This window comes from Plectropomus leopardus, chromosome 10, assembly GCF_008729295.1.
Source record: "Plectropomus leopardus isolate mb chromosome 10, YSFRI_Pleo_2.0, whole genome shotgun sequence".
In the NCBI taxonomy this organism is placed as follows: domain Eukaryota; kingdom Metazoa; phylum Chordata; class Actinopteri; order Perciformes; family Serranidae; genus Plectropomus; species Plectropomus leopardus.
Genome location: NC_056472.1, coordinates 13,602,450 through 13,625,581, shown reverse-complemented (window position 1 = coordinate 13,625,581; position 23,132 = coordinate 13,602,450). Strand labels below are relative to the sequence as shown.

The 23,132-nt window shown below is 37.3% G+C and overlaps 1 protein-coding gene across 1 annotated transcript in view; it reads right to left on the bottom strand.

Annotated features, from left to right (window-relative positions):
• Window positions 1–2,273: 2,273 nt before the first annotated feature.
• The window catches only part of cps1 (carbamoyl-phosphate synthase 1, mitochondrial), a 63,448-nt gene continuing 42,589 nt past the window's right edge, over window positions 2,274–23,132 (bottom strand). Inside the window, exons 30-38 of the mRNA XM_042495093.1 lie at window positions 20,704–20,811; window positions 20,372–20,461; window positions 19,847–20,017; window positions 13,327–13,401; window positions 12,230–12,328; window positions 7,647–7,706; window positions 6,497–6,609; window positions 4,447–4,576; window positions 2,274–3,462 (exon numbers count right to left, since the gene is read on the bottom strand). Coding sequence (XP_042351027.1) covers window positions 3,349–3,462; window positions 4,447–4,576; window positions 6,497–6,609; window positions 7,647–7,706; window positions 12,230–12,328; window positions 13,327–13,401; window positions 19,847–20,017; window positions 20,372–20,461; window positions 20,704–20,811 — 960 coding nt within the window. The 3' untranslated portion in view covers window positions 2,274–3,348. The remainder of the gene's footprint in view (window positions 3,463–4,446; window positions 4,577–6,496; window positions 6,610–7,646; window positions 7,707–12,229; window positions 12,329–13,326; window positions 13,402–19,846; window positions 20,018–20,371; window positions 20,462–20,703; window positions 20,812–23,132) is intronic.

Here is a 23,132-nt window from a genome sequence, read left to right as displayed (position 1 = left end):
CTTGAAATCCTCTGCTGCCTGTAGAAGCTGAGGCAGAGGAGTGAGGCAGGTAAACTTGTGTCAAATAGCTGTAGGAAGGTTGCCAAGGATTTACAGGCCGATCAATATCAGCAGTCTTTGGAGAGCTGTGCTGTCTGTAAATGGAACCTGAAGCAGTTATGCTAGCAGGGGCACAAAATAGTTTAGACCAACTGTAAAGTCTTATTATACTATAAGCCTTGTGTTAGGTGGACATTGTACTGGAATCAAATCGTTGTTTATTCCTGTGTTTAACCTTGTTCCTTTTATTTGCTTGTGTATGGATGATTATTATTACTCATGGATCTTTAAAAGGTGTTAAGAGTAAGGTGTCTGTGAACACAGCTGTCAGTTTTACTGGCTACTTATCATGGTAAATATTGGCTTTGCTTCTGATTTAACATAATTTATTGGAGTATGGCAAATACATTCTTAGTTTTTATCTACAGAGAGAAGCATAACAGACATTCTGCACTGCAAAAAGTGACATAACTCTTTTAGACCTAGTTGCCCTGCACTAAACAAGGACTGGTGAACTCTTATAACTTATGATGACTTCCTGTGCATTTATAATGTGTTTTATTATTGTATTATTTATGATGATGTATGTTGGTTGTGCTGAATACTGTTGTAAACCAAATTACCCCTTGGGACATTAAAGACTTCTAAACTAAACTAAACTAAACTAAACTAAACTAAAGCAGTTTTTCTTTTTTTTTTCATTTATCTACACATAGGGCCCTTGTTAAAAAAAGGTAAAAAAATAAAAATAAAAATCTACACTAAAAATAGCCAAAGTTAGGAGGAAAGGAGTACTTAAGGGTTCTCCACCAGCAAGGTTCCCTAAAAGGAGGGATAAAGTGTAGGGGTGGGGGGTGGGGGTGGGGTGTCAATACAGCACAGTATTGCAGTATTTTGTGTGGCAATACAGGGATGCAATATATAGATTTTTTAAAAATGTTTTAAATGATAAATGTTACAAATACATATTAAACTTTTGGTCAGCAATAATAAAATGAATTGCTTTTTTCAGTCCGCTTGATGAATTTTGCAGCAATAAAAATAACTGAATAGAGACTCACAGCAGCCGAGGGCGGCCGAGTGTGCCTGAGTGGGTAACTTCCACCAGGGGGTGTGACTGACTTCTAGTCTAGCACCTCATTATCTTGAATGGCTGTCTAAAAAAAATTAATGATCCTGTTTTTTTAGACTTTCCAAATGTTATCGAACTGGATGGTTTAAATGTAGATATTGACATGAGTTGTTACGCAGGGGTTTTGATGCTCACAGAAATTATTTATGTATTTACAGATGTCTCTTTCCCGATGTAAGTGTGGGTCGGTGTGTAGCAGTGGGCTGGTCTCAAGGAAAAATTCCAGGGCCAAATTTTGTTCCCAATCTGATCCTGAATATGAACCACTACTTTGTTACTGATGTTGCCTATTTCTCACCTATAAAATCTTTAAAAACATATTTCAGTACAGTGTTGAGGTGTCATGCGAGAGTTTGTAAACAGGAATCAGGTACCAGAATGTTTCCTGTAGTGTATAAACAGCAGCTGAGAAATACTGGTAAAATTAAGCAGAACTGATCAAATATCAACCATGATTCTGTTACTGAGTTGCCTATTTTTTTAACCAACATGTTTTTAGAAGCTTATTTATCCATATTTTTAACTGTAATGCCAGATTGTTTCCAGCTGTCCATCATATTGTTTTTTGGACGAGCAGCTTGCATTTTATCATCTCCCATCTGGAGCATTCATTGGTCCAGCGCAGCACGGTGCTCTGTAGTTGTTGTGGGTTTTGTACCTCTTTTTGTCTATTTGTGTGGTCATGTAGCACCAAGTTAAAAAGTATTTGCATCTTCCTGCTGCACAGACAACGTTTTTTATGGAAAGACGATCTTCTCAACAGTGAAATACTTCTTTAATGTTACCCAACGTTTCTGTGGGATTCAGCTGTTTTTGAGGGTTGTGCTATTGTTGGAATTTTTTAATTTATGCTTATGGCGTTACAGGCTTTACTGATAGAAACCCTAAAACAAGAATTTCTTATCTGTCTTAGGTTCAGTATGCTATAATTTTTATTAACCTCTTGTACCAAACTGCTCTTTGACTTGTAACAATGGTGTGTAACAGTGATAATCTCTTGTTGTCTGCGTAAAGCAGTGGCTGTGGTGTGAAAGGGAAAGCTTGCTGATTTTATTGCATGTCCAATGCAAACAATACACACGCAGGCAGAGATCAGGTTAGATCAGACTTTGTGTTTCATTGGATTCTTACACACCACAAACATGAACAGAACAACAACAAAATGTAAGAGAAATGTATGCGGGGGATTATTGCTATACAGGGTATAGTTGCATGCGCTTAAGAGTTTGATGTTTGCAGGTTCAAACACAGATTCAGTTTGAAACATTAAGTATTTACACACAAATCCAAATATATAAACAGATCAGTTGTCATCAAGCTCAGACTTAAAAGCTTGGGATTTCAGGCTGGACCTCTTAAAAAATAAAAGTTCTTATCCTTCTAACATTACATTAAATATTCATTACAGCTACCTTATTTAGCTGTTTAAAAGTCATGCATATAGTACATGTTTACTATATAGTACATTTTCATCATCATTTGAAGTCTAATACAAAAACGCATAAATGAGACCAAATGAATAGAAATCTGGTCCAGCCATTGATTTTAAAATCAGCACAGGGAGAAGTTGGAAAAATGTCACTGCATCAAATTTACAGAGAGCAACTTTTGGACTGGCAGGTTGCGAACATTCCTTTGGCTGGGATTAATTCTCTTTCAGCATTTTGTCTTTTTAGTTGTTTAGGAGGTCTGTTTAAATGCTGACCTTCTGGAAAAACCAGATCCACAATCTATTACTTTCAAGAGCTTCTTAATACCTCCAATGCCAGACTTGATTTACTGTAAAAACCCTTAATTCTTACTTATCAAGAGTTATAAGCATGTGTCCTACTGGAGCATAAACACCAACCAGAAATTTTAAACAACCTGTCAACCCAGAGGTTGTTTGTTCATGGTTTGTAACTTAACTGTAAAACATTAGTGAATCTAAAAGTAATAAAAACCATTAGTTACAACCTGTAAAGCTCTTGAGAAGGTGTCTTATTGAACAGTGGCATCAAATTTGTCATGATGCATCAACATCATTAATTATTGTGTTTTAGTCAGACTGTAACTCATACCGCTACATAACACTGCTCCCTCTTTAAACAACAGGATAGTAAAACAGAAGAAATGTTTACAAAACCTTATTAATAACAGTTGCTCCCAAGGGAATCCAAAGGGAATGAAAGGAAGCTTTAGCCCTGCTGGTTAGCCCCTCGTTGCTGGCTTTCTTTCTTCCGGTAGTGGAAGAGGCTGGTAGTGTCGAGCTCACCCGCATGACGTATAGCCTCGGCAAAAAGCTTCACTACCTAATAAACACAGAAAAAAAACAATGCGCTTTATTCACCAACTGCTCCTAAGAGGAAATTTCTTCTTAAAACCCACTATTCTATATATTCTGACATTCACCCATTATTCCCTTTTTAAGATTTTAGATTTTATTTATTTTGTGCTGACGTGTGCGCAGAATAATTGGTTATAGCGTTTTCTCCAATTTTACTGTCGTATAATATAGGATTTAAATTACGATAATATTCTTTATCAAGTCTAATATCTCTATATTATTTTCGTTATTTCACAAAATGCATTTTGGTCTTTTAAATTCAACACTACACTACTTCACATAAGGATGTTATTGGGAATCATGCCATATAATAATTACTGATTGATCATGCTGGAAACTACAGCAGGTGGCTCAGGTGGGTCAAAAAGTGGCAAAGACTTCTGGGTATGTTATTATTAACTTGAAAAAAACATTGCGTGATGTTGCATTACGTCTATTCTCTCTTCACCTTCTCAGTGTCACTCTCTCTCATCACACACAGACATGCACAAAGCGCCGTGGCGCTCGGCTCAATCATTAGTCTCGACAGATGTGCTACTGTAATGCATAACGTCTGACGTTTGCAGGGCAGGTGGGTGATTAACGCATATCTTTAACATCACATGCATCTTTATGGTTGACTTTATGACAGCTTTTTACCTTCCTACAGGACATCTACCTGAGAACATTAATTTAAATTAGCTGAATTAAGTAACACTGATGCTACTTAATTCTCTCAACTTTTCTTCTCCTTCAGTTTCTGTGTGTGACATGGACGTGCAGTCTTCTGCCCATTTATGAGATTTTGCGGGGCATTTACCCTACCTTTCTTAAAAGCAAATTTAAGAAAAGAACTTAAGATTTTGGTTAATGAGGCCCATTTAGTTAGAGCCCATCATGTGAGAGAGTCAGACATATGTATGCAAAAGTAAGTTATCCCACAGTCACTGATAGTGTGACATTTACTGACCTGATAGTTGGTGATGAGAGGAACACCGTGGTCAACAGCCATTCTGCGGATGAGGAAGTTATCCGTCAGGTGGCGCGTGTTGTTGTTGGGCAAGTTGACTACAAGGTCAATATGGCCCTCGCTGATGAGTCTATCAAAAAAAAAAAAAAAGTGTAAATTAATTAAATGTAATATTACACCCAATAAAATATTTGGGATAATACAATTAACTTAAACACTTTCCTGTAATTTGACTTGTTTGAACTGTTAATCCCATTCAGAATCAACATGAAAATATGCAGCTCTTTGCAGCTTTTAGAAAATGTCAGATCTGGTTTTGCATTCCATACAATTGTGTCCTAATGACTCTCACGAGCTCCTTCTAGAAAACTGGTACTTCAGAAAGACATACTATACTATGATTTTATTATTTTATTTTAAACAACATTCTATTGTTTTTCCTTTTTATTCTAATTCGATGACTAACTGTACTATGACTGTTTTCATGCTCTCATCCTTCACCTCCAACGATGCAGCAGGAACAAATGAAATTTAAACTTTGTTTAAAAAATTATTAATAAATCTACCTTCTACCTTCTACCTATTTTGTATGACCTACTATAGTAGGATTTTTATTTGCTATTTTGAACTATGTACTACACTATGAACCTGTATGCCATTTTGGACGACATACTATACGATAACATTTTAATGCTGTTTTGGATGACATACTAACTCTGACTTTTACTGGCTACACACTACACTACACTGAGTTTTTCATGCATTTCTGGAAAAAAATTGTAACTATTTATACTATTTTTGTCAACATACTATAAGCTTTTATGCTATTTTGGATGACAAACTATATTGTTGTTGCTGTGCTATTTTGAACAGCATACTTACCCATGACCTTTTGCTATTTTATGAACTAAGAAAAAAAAAGTTTAATTAGATTTAGTTTTCATGTTTCTGAAATGTTTTTCTGTCACAGGGATATGACAATATACTGTAAACAACTTGCAAAAAAAGGACAATTAATGTAATATTACCCCTTATTCTAGCAGTGCTTAATTAGTTTTCCTTATTTCTTAAAAAATAATACTTAAAGCTTTTCTCTCTCACACTCTCTTAAACACACACACACACACACACACACACACACTAATGACTGTCTGTGTTGATATTTTCATTTGAAGGCCTTTGACAGACAGCATTGAATTAGGAAAAGAAAATATGGAGGACAGACAATAATAACAACAAAGGTCATATTCTTCTCTATAAAGAGTTGGCCTCTGTGCCACCTTGCACAGCTGATCCCTGCCTTTCAGCCTTGTGTGTGCGCGTGTGTGTGTCTATGTGCGTGCGTGTGGGTAGGTGTGTTTTAGTTGTGGTCTAGGCCTATTTAATTCCCTTTACATCCTCTTCTTCACCAGCTCATTTCAAAACATATGGTCCAGATGGCTTTCATTGCAGCATGATCATGACTTGTTTGTGGAATCATTACCTGATGTTGTTGGATTGTTTCAAAAAGGTATTTTGACAACTGAACAAGTATCATAAGATACTTCAATAGTTCGCTTTCAGTGTAATTGATTAAAGTGTCAGTTAAAGCTAGTTTAAATGATTAAAACATGGTAGATGTGTTTTTACTTTACTGTTGGCCATGGGCAAATAAAAACTAAGATGCTTCCTTAAACTTGCTTTGACACTGCTCTGAAAAGATTTTCCTCATCCCTCCTATCCAAGCCCTAATTCTGGCTAATGCAATGACTGTGGACTTCTCCGTCTGCTACATTTTCTTTGATCTTGTCAGCATATTACAGAGATAATGAAGGGGCTATGCCCTTAGATCTTAAGGCAGTATCTGATTAGATATTAGATCCAGATTTTGAATCTAATGAATTACAATTTATGTATTACTTAAGCACTGCCTCAGGAAACCATAAGCAAGTCCTAGCCTAAGAGTTTGGGCTAAGAGTTTCACATTAGCTGATGTTGTTTTCCATGTGTCCTTGAATATGTCAAAAGAATCAAAGCATAGGTTCACTGTTCAAACTAATTATTTCCCAACCTCTTAATTCTGGGCAAACTGGTGTCTCCTTCCTTGTTACTGGGCCAAGCAACTGGTGTGGCAGGCACATCATTGGCACACAGCCATCCAGAAGTGGCTTCAGTAGCATAGAGCTAGAGGACAGAAACAATGCAACATTACAGCATTTACAGAACGTCATAAACAATATTAAGGGGTCTGAGGTAAGTTGAAGCTTTTAGGGTCCGGGTAAAGCAAAAATAATGTGTGATGAGTTTGTCACATCACAGAAAAATGTTACTAACCACCAAGCCAGAAAGCCAAAAAACAAAAAAAGCAAAGTATATAAAAAAAATAGGTTTAAAAATTGCTATTCCCTGCTCTGAGTCGCTGGAGGCGTGTTCACTGAAGGAGCTGGAACTACATTAAGGTTACATCTAACATTAAAGCTAGTAGCAGTTCACCCCGTTTGTGTGTGTGTGTGTGTGTGTGTGTGTGTGTGTGTGTGTGTGTGTGTGTGTGTGTTCACTATAAGCCCTCTAAGCACTTTCAGTCTGATAAATACATGATTAAACAACTCTGTTAAATGCAACAATCACACTGACTGAAAAACAGCAAAATATCTGTCACTAATTTACCTTTCAGTTGTTCTAGCCCAAATTGACGACCCAGCCGGTTGGCACTTACTGCCAACTGTTATGTGCTTTGTGCTAATATTAGCTGTCATTACTGGATGAACTAGAGTCTGACGCAGTGCAGCGGCTCTCTCGTTCTTCGGTTCGGGTTGTGTGTGTTTCTGTGCTGCCGAGTTAGCTGCTCACGAGAGTCTGTTGTTTTGCAGTGGCTTGTTCTTTGTGGGGAAGTGATTATGTTTAGGATGGCCCCATTGTGTCATTGTGCATGTTTTTAACCCCACTCAAAAAATCCTGGACACAGAAATGGTGAAAAACAATCAAAATCTACCATTCACTACTACACGATTCTCAGTCTTTTGCAGTTTTCAACTGGTATTTTCTAACTTTTATGAAGTGTTGAGAAAAAAACTACTGATTTTGCTTTACCCAGACTTTAATGAGGACAGAAGCATAAGAAGGAGGATGCTTCATCAACGTGTTAAAAATCAAAGTGGAAAATAATTTTAATGAGAACTTTGGTCTTTAGTATTTGAAACATACAAGCACTCAATACTCACCTTGAATCCTTCTTCTTTCAGCTGGTGGGCTGTAGCCAGGAAATTGGGTCGGAACGAATGCTGGGCAGGAGGGAGGCAGAAAGAAGGGAAGAGACAAAATACAGTGTCAAATACAGAGAAAAGAGCTGTTTTCATGTTAATTTCTGTGTTCATCCAAAAGGCAGCAATCGTAGGCGAAAGTCCATCACGAACAGCTCATGTTTTGAAATTAAACTAAAGTTAGTTTCAGATTTTTCTTTATCTCTTGATCCCCTTTTCAAAGCATTAGTAAAAGTGTGCAGTGTTCCTTACTTTTACCACGTTTTTTCAGTTGCAGTTGCTGTAACAGAATATTGTAGCAAAATATTTCATGATACAAAATGTGATGACAGTCATTGCAGAGCAAAAAATGGATTGCAGTACATATATCTAGTGGATCTTATCAACAGATTCCCAAACAGAGTATGAGCAATGTGCTGTTTTTTATGTTTTTGTTTTGTTTTTTTAAGGTTTCTTTTTTCTCTCTCACTCTGCTTGCATGGTTTTGCCGTCTGTCTTTTGGTAACAATCAGCCAAAAAAAAAAACAGAAGTTCTCTGACAGTAGATGTGTTTACTGTGACAACAAACAGAAAATGTGTTGCAATTCAGGCTGAATCATTTCCAAGCTTACCAGGAACTCCAGTTGCACTTTTGCAACACTCGCTCCCCTTTTCATCTTTCCATTGACTGAATGCATTAATGCCTCTTTTTCCTATCACTTCATGTATAATACAACTGAACAGCAGCATTCACCACATTTGCTTTGTAAATTTGGGTTTGGTGCTGGTAATAGTTTTTAGAAAATGTTAGTCAAATCAAGTGTGGGTATTTGCTGTTTTTTTTTTTTTTTCTTTTTTGGGGGGGTCTACAACAGGTAAGAAAACAGAGAACATAGTAGTGCAGCCTGCTTACCCACAGTAACTTGCACCTGGAGGTCTAGTTTTTGAGGTTTTGATATGTGTTGTAGACCACCAGTGTGTTACGGAAATTAGCAGAAATAATAAGGGTATCTTGTAGAGAGATAGGTATAATGTGTCAACACTGTAACTTGCAATCCCTAGTTGAAAAAAACATATGTCTAAGACTTCAAATTAAAGTTCTGTCTTCTTTGTTATAGCTCTACTCACTTTGCACAACTGTATTTAGGCTGTTTCTCCAGTTTTACCTTTTGTATTTATGGCCAAATTGTCTGATTTGAAGAGGAGTACTGGACAAAAGCAATTTCCTAACGCTCTCTCCAATTTTCAGTGAGGTTTATTCCAGTGCAGGCTTGTATTGGGCCACCCAAGGGCTTTAGAAATTTACCCCTTAAGCCATTTCGACCTTTTATTGTCATGTGCTAAAGTGACATTAATTCTAATTAAAAATTTGTTATTTTTCAGTTTGTGTTCAGTTTTCCTTTTTTGATGAATAAACTTATTTTTGGAGTAACTGATTATTATTTTTTATCACTTATTTATTCTTTTTAGGATATTTTATGGTTTTATAATGAAATCAACAAACTTCATCTGACTTGTTTAAATGTGACTGTGACATTTAGTTGACTGAGTATATATTTATTTGCATAAAATTGTACAAATTTTAAAGATGTTGTGTCCACCTACATATATCTTGACATCCATTTTACAGGGATTATCCAATTTGATACGATTGCTAAATATATATATGCATATAATCATATTTGTCACACAAACAAAACAGGATGTAAAGGAAGAATTCAAAATTTCATTCGTTCATTTTCATCAATGCATTTATGCTGTTAGACATCAGCCTCAAATGACCCACTTAATGGATTCCACTAAGACATACTGAAAGTGCTGAAAACTCTTTTGTGAGTTTTTGCTACTAATTTGCAACTGATTATGCTCAAACTGAGTGCCCTTCAGCTTAGTAAACAATATGCTTGCTAAAATTACTGCTGTCTCACCAAAACCATTGTGATGTGGTCTGATATTCTTTGTATATTCTGCAGCCTGCTTTACTAAGTCTTATATGACATACATGTTTCTAATTTGGTTTGCAGGTTTGACATAGAGCGTCTGTGGTGGTACAAAAAAATAGTTAATTAAAGAGACAGAGGAAAACATTGAGAATTGGAGAGTGTGATGGAGAGAGACAGAACATGCAGGTTGCAAGGATACACCGCTGTCCTACTTTCTCAAGGATGATGCTTGTCAACTTTCCAGAACGGCAGCAGTTTTATCGCGTACACGCCCAACAGAAGCACATTGTATTTACTGTTACTACAGTACTTTCTGTCTATATGATGCATCAAGTGTGTACAATGTAAATTAAATAAAACAAAGCAACAAATCTGTCTAGCACCAAAAACCTGCTCTTCTCTCAGCTTCCATGCCACAGAAAGTAAATACTAGGGAAGCCCCGAGAGGCAAAGTGAAAGAAAAAAAATTTGCAGGAAATGATGGTCAAAACATAAATTTATTTCCTGCATAGGTGATATGATCTACCACTAGAAGATAAATTGTTAGACTGTTGTTAGATTGTTAGAAAACTGTGCAAAATGAAGCATATGGGCCATAATACAAAGGGCATTACAAATTTAGCCAAATGCAGCATAAACAAAAGGTTTATCTACTAATGTCCACTGTAAAACACACAGAACTGTGCAACCGTGCTGGCAGAATTCCATTTTATACACACAAGAACTGCCCACCCGCAATGTCTGGGTTCCATATGCAATTTGCTCAGCAAGCAAGCAGGAGAAAGAGAGACTGACTTATGCTTTTGCCATAACTTTGCCTATAAAACACCACCCCACAACACTCCTACCACACGAAACTGAAATACAAGCCAGCAGGCCAGCTGTGGCAGCAACATTTTGATAATAGTGCATGGGTGAAATAATAAGTTGTTAATAAGGAAATCATTAATTACATTCTCTGGAATGGTGTGTTTGGAAAGAGCAACAGCACTGACAAACTGGGATATTACATCTCTCTGTCATGTTCAAATTCCTTTCTGAAGTTCTGACTAATGCCTCTGCATGTCCCCGGCCATGACTTGTCGTTTATTTTGCTTTTTTTTTTATGTCTGCCATTGTTCTGCCTACTGACACAACGACAACATTTGTATTAGGATGACAAATTGTACTTATGTGTCTGTAGAAAAATTCCAAAATAACAAAATTATTGGCCGAGATAGCCTACATGTGTTGTTTCAACACCATGGATAGTGCTGCTGTCCATTGTAGGCAATTTAAACCAATGGAGAAGAGAGACAGAGAGATTGAGAGGAGGGAAGAGAAAGAGACAAAGAGAGCTGCAAGCTGCAAACAGAAACTATTAAAGAGTCTGATCAACAGACAAACAGTGTCACATTAGTAAGGATATGTGACAAATTACCAATATAGGACATATATGCTAAGAGAAAATATAGAAAAACTTTTTTTGTGTTTGCTACTTGAATATACTTAGCTGCACGGATGATAACGCATTAGTGAAATTTGCACATTGTCAGCAGAAAAATAATAATACACCCACATCAGGAGAACTGACGATGATGACATTATGGCAACTGTATAGTACAAGGGAGTCCCCATACAAACATTACATTACAGTACCACCTGTGTGAAACTGTGAAATTGTAACACCCTCAAGCCAGCAGCCACAGACTTCTTTCACCAGATTTCCTCACAAAATGTATCAAACACTGTTTTTGTCCTTCTACCACGAACTTTCTCAAAACTATTGTAGGTACGTCATATCTGTGTTGCTGTGTGTTCTGAATCTGTCAGCCCAAAGTGTTGCTGCTTGTCAGCCTTGTTAGAGCGCATATGTGACCCCTAGGTACTTGCCTTGAAGTGGACCTGTTCCCCGACCAATTATACAGCTAGTGTTGTGAGTGCTTTGTTAACGCTGCATTAGTCAATCTCGCAGTTTGGCAACCCAGGGTGGCAGCCACACTTAATTACCAAAACTCATGTGACGTGGTGTCATTAAAAAGTGCTCAGGCTTACATTTTCTTCTTTTCTGCAGCTGAGGACTGGGAAATGACTGAGAAATGTTTTGCAGCAACTTTGTCCAGCAATGGTTATTTAGGACTTCTTTTCACTGAGCATTTGATTAATGAGATGAACGTTTTTGTCCAGAATATAACTAGTTTTGTCGGGTTTTTGTGAGATATTTCACTGTGGGAGATTTTATAATGAGGATAACTGTTTGGATGCTTATTGATTGGGTTTTACATCTGTGTAGTTCCTCTTATTCATTCAGGTGTCACAGCATTAGGTTTACTTCCCTCATTCACTCATCTCCAGTTTTGCTAACTGATTAGTATCTCAATCTTTCTGGGTCATTCACACAAAGTCACTTGAGTGCTGTTGTCTTTAACTCATGAGAGTTGTTAGCGTCGCATGACTCAAGGTGTGAGTCGGCGTTAAACAAACTAAGGAGTGTCAAAGCTGTCATTATAAGATGCTGATAGCCTAAAAGATTTATGCCACCTGTTTAGACAGCACTATGCATTTGGTGTCTTGCAGGCAGGAGGCACCAAAAGGAAACAAACAGGAGGAGGCAAGTGGACCTCCAGATGGCTGTAGTCTTACCTGAATCCCAATCAGGATGCCCTTCTGTGGTAGCTTGAAGCCTGTGGAGAGCATAGCCTTCAGGAAGGCTGAATAAATGTTTGGTCCAAAACAAGCTACCTGCAATAAAACACACAAATAGACACATGAGTAACTGTTACCACCGAATTCCCAAGTTAGATTGGAGAAAAATCAAAAAACAAAATGAACAAACAAAAAAGAAAACAACAACAACAAAGGTAACAGTAAATAACAAAGGGAACACCACATAAATTAAGAATGCTAATATGGTATCTCCTAGTTAAGTTTAATCAGTATTAGGGAATGTGACCTGTTCTCTCATAGCCAGAAATCAGAGAAGTAAGTCTCAAATGTGTGATGTCATCAAGTATAAAGTCATTAATGGGAGCCTTATTTTGTGGACCTGAATGTTTAGTTTCTTTTTTACACACAAATGAGCTTTATTCTTTTGAATCTTGGTTCTGAAACAGAAAATGTATCCATATACTGAGAATATTACTGGCTGCTCTCAACGTCATTTAGAACACCTTTAACAATTCATTGTCTGTGAACACTTTATACCCTGTGACATCACAAGTTTGAGTTTTAACAATCAAAATGTGTGAATTTGAAAATTGGTGAAGTTCCCCTTTAAGGCACACTTATTCACCATAAACTAATTTATCATTAGCATATATATTAGTAGCATTTTGGCACTCAAATGTTAACACTAAGTTTTCGGTTACATTACATAAGACCATATTTATTCAGTGTTTTGAGGGCTATGACTATTCCTGCAAAAATACTACCTTTGGGCACATGCTGAGCAAAGTATATTAAGACTGTAATTAATGTACAGCTTAATTATCGGCCAAGTGGATAAAGAATATTCCATGTAGAGTAAGGTATTAAGTGTTTTATTATGATTGATAAAGAGCAAATATGGATGCTAAAGTAACTAGTTAATGGTGAATATGTGTACCTTTATTTTATATCTATCTTTGTGTGTGTGTGTGTGTGTGTGTGTGTGTGTGTGTGTGTACCTTGTTAACAAAATGGGTTACATGAAAAATTGCAGAATACAGAAAAATTGGGTTGTATGTCTCAGAGGAGCTTACTTCTCCAGTGGAGGCCATTTCACAGCGAAGCACAGGGTCTGCCTCCCTCAGCCGTGGCCAGGAGAACATGGGTGCCTGGTGAAAGAGGGGAACAAAGGAGAGATTTGTTTCAACATGCTTTTGAAGCAGTAGGACATTTCCTAGTGTGGCGCTAAAGGACCACTATTGAACACTGCTTATTTTAAAGAGATGTCCTTGTTTGGCTGTAACCAGTACTTTACCACAATATATTGGTTGGTTGGATGACTTTACCAAGTTTTCATGACAGTTCAACTTCAGCTGTCACTGTTGTTTTAATACTAGTTCCAGTTGATTAATCACAACAAAAAATATATTTACCTACAACATTAATGTTTTATAAACAAATAAATACCACCAAATGGCAATCAATAGAGAATAATTTCCCACTAAAATGCCATCAGTTCATTGAAATCATTTTAAGGATTTCATGACACTGCTGCCACCTAATGGTGAAAGAAAGCCTGCATTCACTTAAAATGTAACAGGTGAATAAAGCCTGTGGCAGTTGCATAATAAGCTTATGGCAAATAATGTCCATTTAATGATGAATAAAGGTTCATACAAACTAACAAAAAGTGTTTTTCCCTCCACTAAACTTCATTATTTCATTTTTACTCATGCGAGCCACCATTTCTCTTTAAACTATGAAATGTTATGGCCATATCAGTAAAAAGGGGAGAAGGATGATAACACAGAAAGAGTTAATTATTGATACTTTGCTGATGAAGACTGACTAAAAGTGAGAATCAGAAAAGAAAGGAGGATTCTAAAACAGCCTGTCTGGCATGCAACAGCAGGGTGAGCCAGAAGAGAAAGAAGAAGGAACATGGAGAGGAGAGAGAAGGGGATGAAGAGAAGACCGTGAAGAAAGAAAAAAGATGGAGAAAAAAATCAAAATCACTTGTCCTGAGGGTGAATGAGAATTTTGGAGCGAGGGAGAGATGTGATAAATGGACAGAACTGAAAGAATTAACATGAAGACATGAGAAATAAAGTTAACATTAAAAGATTATTTAAAAAAAAACAACTGGGAAGATAATATACTAAAATAAGGGATTAAGGGCAAGCTTTAATACATTCATTTCAAAATGAAACATTTTAACAAGAGCTGAAGACTGTAGTTTCTCGTTATTGTATTACGGACAAATTAAAAATTGTGGGGAGCCAAGTGGGAAGCCATTCTTTTTTCTCCATTTAAAAGCAGACAACCTCCATTACCTTGAAGAGAGAAAAAGAGGTGGTGTGGTGTTTTGTGGTTTACACACCCACCAACCCACACACACACACCCACCCACACACACACACACACACACACACACACACACACACACACACACACACACACACACACACACACACACACACACACACAAAGAGGCAAAGGCCACTGGGAGGGATTCATCCTTGAAGCAGGCTATCTAATCAGCTGAATGTAATGTTGGCATACTAATGTAAGTAGGGACGAAGAGCGGTGAATGCAGACAGGGAACCAGCATCGCTTATCGTGGCATTGTTCAAAGAGTCAGAGAAAGACAGAGAAGTATGCATAGATAAAATGGCAGAATGTAACCTAGAAAGAAAATGAAAGAGGGAGAGGAACACATACAGAGAGGGAATAACAACAGTGAGAGAGAACTTTTAATAGTGTAATAAAAGAGACAAGAAACTACAATAAAAAGAGGAGAATTTGTGAAATACAGAGTGCCATGAAGACATTTGCTTGTGGGAGAACAACAGTGGATTTGTACATAACTCCAATGAAGAAGAGATCTTTGTTTTACCCACCAAACCAAATGCAGAACTAGATCTGCAGCAGACACTTAAAACTAAGAAGAAGGAAGTGGAAATAAAACCACAAGCAAGAGGAGAAATGGCATCACTAACACCAGTGGAGATTTAAATGGTCTAAAATGAGAAACCGTACACAAAGCCTTCATGAACAGAATTATGAAAACCTCATGAGTCTCAGTTGAAATGGTTTGTCATCCATACACAGTGGTGTGTCTCTGGGACAGAATGTATGTGATTATCACACAATAACCGCGGCTCTGTGACCACAACATCCTACCAACACACACACACAAACACTACTTCCCCATCTCTCTATCCCACACCGACCGCCCACTCCTGAGAGACAGTAGAATTGTGAAGCTCCAACACATGAACAATATTATCTTGGGGTACCAGCTGAGCTCCAATGAGGAGAGAAATGAATAAAGTAAGACATTTCCACATCACATTGTTGCTCACTATGGGCATTGCTCTAGTCGGAAGTTGCACCTGCGTAAATGTCTTTATTGTCGCAGCTAAAAAAAAATCTGCAGCTCCACTGGCACTTAGAGATTTCTGAATGACAGTGACATCCTACAAAAAACCTAAGCAAGGTTGCATTTTCTGAAAAGCAAACATTGAATCTGTGTGCTAAGGACAGCTAAATGGTTGGTATTGTTGGGCAATCCTGGGGATTTGGTTTGGTTTCCGTAGGTAATTACTAAAGACGTTGCTAGATGGTTACTGTCAACTTTACGGCCAATGATACTTGGTTGCCAATGTTTTGGTAGGGATGTCCTGATCACATTTTTTTTCAAGCCATTTAATATTGAGTATAGTAGTACAGATGCTTGCATTGGTGCTAGTAGTAGCTTTAGTCAGTAAAAGTATTGCTCTAATGTTGAAGTTGTAAATAAAGAGTGAAAATTGAGAACTAAAGTGCTTTTCCTGTTCAGAAATCCACATAAAGTGGCTAGAGAGGGCAACCTCACTATTACCATCCCAACTGTACAGTAGCCGGCTGAAAGTATAAAAAATACATCCATTGATTTAAAGCATAAAGTTCTATATATAGTGAACTATTTACATGTGGCATGAAGTTGTACAGCTCTGTGCAATTTCATTTTCAGTATCCTAATGTATTCTTACTTACATACATCTTGCATGTATATTTAACATATGCAAATATTGTGCATATATCTTATTCTTATATGTATTTACATTGTGTTGTACATTGTAGCATAATAAACATATTTAACATTTCTACTTTACATGCTAGTGTTAAACATGGTAGGATAATGCACATAGTTTTAGATGTTTGCATACTTGTTATCATACTCATTCTTACCTCTTATTTCTATTTTCCGATAATTCTTTATATCATGCATCAGAGTGACTGTGAACTATAACAGTTTCTGATATCTGATGTGTATGTCACAGATGGCTTCCAAAAGAAGAAGCAATGTCTTGTGCATATATGTGGCAGAAAACTGTAGGTGCAGTGTGTGCTGAGAAAACTACATGAAATATCCTAATAGCACACACTGATCAGTAACACAAATAAAAGTACTGAAATATTTGACTGAGTAGAAATATGCATTAACAATAAATTAAGTCAAACTGCAAATTAACAAGCATATATATTTATGTTAGCGAGCTTTTTTTAAAGGTAGCATTTGGATGGTATTACCATGATCTCCTTACCTTTACGGGTTTACAGAAATACTAGTCGAGTATGATGTTTCTAGCTTTTTTCTCTCAAGTAATTGTCATAAGAATGTATCTATCTCAAATGTGACATTAATGTCCTGCGTGCCATGGTCAAAGCGACAAATAAAATGCAACAGTTGGAAGTTATTTTTCTTTAGCCAATAAGTGTGCACTGGGGACTGGCACGAAACCACCAAATCCACTTCCTTCTCCTCAAATGTTGTTTTCATGCTCCTCTTTTCACTCTGTGTCATAAATACAACTGTGTTATTGTTCCTATGAGTTTGTATATAGAGACAGAAATTACACAATGGGGACTTGTTAGTGAAAAGAAAACAACATGGCTGCAAATGAGGTACTGGCAGAGAAAGGAAAGAGACAGCAAGAGCGACAGAGTGAGGGTGAAAGGGAATGAGACAGATAAATGAAGATGGTCTTTCTTGATAACAACGACTTGTGCCTTGTGATGATACGGTGAGGATGAAGGCTAAGGATGGGTATATTTTGATGGCAAACACTTCAGGCTATTAAGGCTGGATAATTGTTTTTAGACATAACAGTGTGTTTACTTGGAGGGCTGATGTTGGGGCAGCAATAACTTGTTAAACAGGAGAGAAGAAACTTATTTTGTTAAACAATCGTCATGTATTGTTGCAGGGTTTCCAGCAAGGCCCACATTAGTCAGAGGATATGAAGTCTATATCATAGACTCCAAGTAAACTCTGTAAGTCTTTTAAGCCTGGTGCCTGGAGTATTCAGAGCTCTGATTAATATTCCTCACCACTGTGCAGACTAGAAATTGAAAACTTTAGGTGGTAGGGAAGAGTGGAGGATTATACCTGCGTGATTGGCTCCAAACTACAGCCATTGTTACAGCAGCTCTGTTGTAATTAGAGGGAGAAATTACTTTGGAAAAAATAGCTAAGGAACAGCTGGCGACACGTAAACTCTCTCATACCCAATCTAAGAAGTAAGCCTCCCAGCCGGTATGAGAAAGCACCTACTACTCCCCCGATCATGCCTAGGTAGAGGGATGGAGCAGTAATTGCTGTCTTTGTTATGTGATTCAATAGAAGCTGTTCTAGCAGAACCTGCAGTATCTATTAAGATATCATACATGTACGGCTCTTTACACAGGAACCAATTTTCCGCCTATGACTAATGCACTAGAGTGTAAGAAGTTAAGAGAAATAGTTATTAGGAGTTGTCACTTCTATACAACAAGGACTTATTATCATTAGACCTGTCATGATAACTGTGCTATTGCATCATTGTACAATATATGGTCATGACCTCAACTCAACATTACATGCGTGATGTTTACATAAGAATGTCACCATTATTTTAGCCCAGATGGTGCCAGAAAAAACCAGCAGGGTTTTCATGACTGAACTGGGCGCAGCTATTCTACCTTAGTTTTTCCTTCTTCACCCCTGTCTATTTGCGCATGAGTCCGAGGATAAATAAGGTGACCTGGTGTGGTAAGTATTTGAAAGTGTGTGTCTACATTGTTAACTTGTCTGATGGGGAGAGCATAGCTCAAAACATTACATTAGTGATAATTATATTAAACTTTAATGGGAGCATAATCTAGTGTGCAACTTTGTTTTTTCTTCCAAAATAAAAGAACATTCCAAAGACGACACAGCTTAGCTTATTAGTAGCCTGAGGCTTCACTTTTGGAGAGTAAGGGCCCTGTCACACCAAGCCAATGGAATTCTCAAAAAATTGCAAAAGACAAATTTGTTCACTTTTCCATGGACTACATTCATGCGAATATTGTGAGTTGATTCATTGAGCTATGCAGTAAGTGGCGCTAAGTGTCTAGTCAGATGCCATTATACCACAACAGAAGAAGAGGATGCAACAAAGGAAAACAATGGATGTATAATACCAAAGAAACAATGGAAATAGTCAGTTTTGAACAGTTATGTGCTCTTAAAAGAGCTCTGGTAACAGCTTTGTGTGCACACATAATAGTACTAAAACCATCCAAAGACAAAAAGAGCTTGCAGTGGCCATGTTACTTCATCCTTTATTTACTGAATGTGATTCCATTGTACTTATTGATACACCAATTTCTTCAGCTGCCAAAAGGAATAAAACTGTTCTGCTATATTTTGAGATTTTTAAATTTTCTGGTGTTTCCACTCAGGGTTTTTTGTTTTGTTTTTGCTGTTGATAAAAATGCACCTTAAGTAGGAAATGCACAGGTGTTACTAATAACATTAATGATGGCTCCTTTCCATCTAACGGTCCCAGTAAGACTCGACAATGAGCAAGCATGCACAATAGGCCTTTCTCATACACCTTTTCTCACAGGACATGTCATGGTAGGAGAGGCACAGGTGTTACTAATAACACTAACAATGGCTCTGCTCTGTTCAAGTGCTCCAGTGAGAGTGATGGTGAACCAGCAGCACAATACCAGGAATGTAACATTAAAACTACTAAATGGAATTCAGCCATCATTTATGTGAATATTTAAACCTGTGCTTTCCCTACAGTGACAAGTTAAAATGTCTTTTGTGAAAAAGGACTATAACAAGACCCTCAAACTGGATCACCTGAATGGACTTCAGCTATAATTTATTTTACTATTCACACTTGTACTTTTGATAATGAAGACTGAATAAAGGGGGAAAATATAACTGATTTCAGTGTGCAAACCCTTTTTGTGCTTTTGGACCACTGTGACATGTCAGAATGTCTTCAGAGGAGGAGGCCTATTGTGATTATTATCTCTGGGTCTTATGACCGCATTGAAGCTCAGCTTGCTCTGTTATAAATACATTTCACAGGGCAGCCTACTGTTAAGCATTCTTGTGTTTAAGTAGCAAGTCAGAAAAGTTCTCACTTATAATGCAGTTAAGTTCTTATTAATTTCTTTATCCCTACATCCATCCATTCAATCACTGTGCAGTATAAACAAGCTACATTAAAATAAAACAAAAAAAATTGAAGACAGCCAGTCATGCAGTTCCTGGCTTGCAAAAGAGTTTTCAGTTTCCCTTCTTACCTTAATGCCGACGTAGTCTACAGGGATGATGGGTCTCTCCAGTGAGGGCAGGCTGGCCTCTTCCAAAGGCTCTCCGACCATCACTTTGGTTGCCACATTGATGAAGTCCACACCGATTGTTTTAGAAACAAAAGGGAAGGAGCGTGATGCCCGCAGGTTACACTCTATCACCTAAACAACACAAATGCTGACATTTTAAAAAAGCAAAAAAAAGACCCGTTTCTGCAGACTGATCAATGTACACACTGGCTAAAGCTGATTGAAAGATAAACACTCAGTACAGATATGTAAATTGCCACTGCACAAACATACTGTACAAATGGCTATAGTGTGTACAGCACACACATTTCTTGTATGTGTGCTACAGCTGGAACATCAAAACAACATTGATCATAAAATCCATTCAACTCTGCAAATAATTCTGAACAAAAGGTGATTTCAGTTTGTGAGTGAATTGCATTTGCTGCAACCAGGTGTGAAAATGTTGATCTATCATTTAGTCATACCCTGAGAAATATTACCTACCATGACATCATTGCCTTTAACCAGAAATTGAGTGTTAAAGGGCCCCGAAATTTCAAATGCTTGCGCAATTTTCTGGGTGGCAATCTTAACCTAAGAGCAATGAAAAACAGAACACACAGATAAAATATTTATGAGGCTTGTCCTGGACAATTTCATCCCATAATATCTATATAGACAAATGGGAAGCAATGTTATGCATAATGTACATTGTGGTTAAAATGCACACAGCATTTGATTGAAACTGCAGGTTTCCCATGGAATATTAATTAGGTCGTCAAAAAAATGAAAGTATAATTTGTATGGTTTACGTGTGAACGCTGAGGGGTACGAACCTTTTCTAGCGCCCCCTGGCTAATCGTCTGGGTTGGTAGCATTAGGGTGGCATCTCCTGAGTGCACCCCCGCGTCCTCCACATGTTCTGTTATAGCATGGACCAGAACCTGGGCATAGACACAGTGATTATGTCACACTTAAAGCATTTGCATGCAGATCATTGCTCTGATAAGCAATAGAAATCCTTACTGAAGGCAATTCAACTTTTACAGCCTTGGTCTGTTCTCTGTTGATGAGAATTTTTCACACTTAGAGACAGATAGCCTCCAGACTTGAATTTATACCTACAGTATTTCACAGTGCAAAACAGTACATGAAAACGCAGTGTCAACATATGGTGAAACACTTCAAAAACAGCAAGTGCTGAGTTGTGCATTTGGAGATGAATACATTCAGGTCAGGTCAGATTAAAAATCTGCTTAGGACAAAAGGACTGTATTTGTTGACGGACGACACAAGAAACAATGTGTGTGACGGGTACGCAGTGTCAAAAGGATAACTTCCAACATTTCACCCACAGGAAAGGAGATTTGTATCACCATGCAACTCTGTGCAAGTGTGTCTGTGTGTGTGTGTGTGTGTGTGTGTGTCTGTAAATGAGCTGCCGTGTCATTAGCTCATTTAAACTGCTGCTAACCACAGCATTCATTAGCACTCTTCAGATAGAGCCTGTAATTAATACGTATTATCTCTGACTTTTCCACTCTCCCACACATATACTCACACACACTTGCACACGCACACACACACACACACGCACACACAGTCTGGCCAGGAATAATGAGGCCTGTTTGGTATTCAATGAATGGACAGCTTGTTAATGTGATACTGAAGATAAAGAAGGGGCTGTATTCAGGGAAAGTAGAGAGAGAAAATCTACCATACAACTGGATTGCCCACGTTCCAACTGACACCCTTGAAATGACTCCCACAGCCTAAACAATAGAAAAACAGACAGGGCGTTCAGGACAAGTACCTAGGTGGCTCTGTCGCAGAATGCTACTTACAATGCCAACAGTTATACACTTGTGCAAGTTTTCAAAACCAGCTTACTGTTAAGGGAATGTTCATGTAAAACGTAAATGTACAGGAATCATTATCATCATTAGTGTGAGGCTCCATGTGTCTCAGGAATCATGTTTAAATCTAGTTTCGGAATTTACTTTTTCTGTATCCTCCCTGCATGACCATACATCTATTTCTTCTGCCTGTGTCCCCACAGAAAAGCAAAACTGAAAGTGTGCATCAAGGTGCATGTGTACATCTTTATACTGCAGATTTTCATGTTACCACTCATAATAATCTGTGATAGATGCATATGCAGATTAATTTCCAGACATGAGATTCATGTGAGTACTGTTCTTTGAATAATCATGAGTGTCTGATATGGTTTCCCTTAAAAAAAGGGAAAAAGTCAATCATCTTGCTTACATTTCTTAAAATTACATACAGTGTCCTTGATAAATAATCTATAAATATGCAATTATTGTTTATTTCAAAAGTTTAACTGCTTGTTGCAAGATGTGTCCTACTTCACTGAAATGTCCATTCTCAGTGTAGGTCCACTGGAGGTTTCGAGCTTCAACATCACATTTCTGCTGGATGCTGGACCATGATAAAAAAATCTCAGATTTGGAAAACAAAGTAATTACATTACAAAAATAGAGTTATTTCCAAGAAAAAAAGTCATATCATTCGAAAAATAAAGTTATAGTAGTAGATTTTGATTGCAAAATGCAAGAAAATATAAATAAATAGTCCTTTTTTTCTTTGGCAAGTGACTTTGTATTAGTAGGAAAATGGCTTTCAAGGTGTCCAAAATCAAGAATTAATGGACTCCACGGAGGAAACTGTCTGACCTTCCCATCTGCCATTAATTCCTTATAATGGACATCTCATCAGGCAGTATCCTGTCAGTGTCTCATACTTTTACCATATGTAATGCTTTCTTCTTTTTACTACTTTACAAAAAACTATGTTACAGTGTTTTACTTTTGAATTTTCTCATAATTATTTGGAATAAATTGAGTTTAACAATACCGTAGTATATGTACTGTACATCTATGATGGAGCAACACGGACCAAAGAATACTGAGAGAAGAAAACTAACGAAAATGACAAATCCGTGATGCATGTCAATCAGATATGAAAACAGTTTGTTGAACATAATCATTTCAATGTGCCCTAAACTGATCTAATCTAAAAGAAAAATTCATTTAGTATCACCACTTTGCTGCATTTTGGTTTTTAATGTATTCCATTCTCCCAATCAGATCTGTCTGGACTGTAATGTCTTTCCGCCGAAGATGAATGAGATTACTTCCACTTTATTCATCTACTGGGCTCAATATCTGTCCTACCTCTCCATTTAAACTGAAAAATAATAGAGGACTGAATAATGCCAGGCTACAGAGATGAATAACAATGA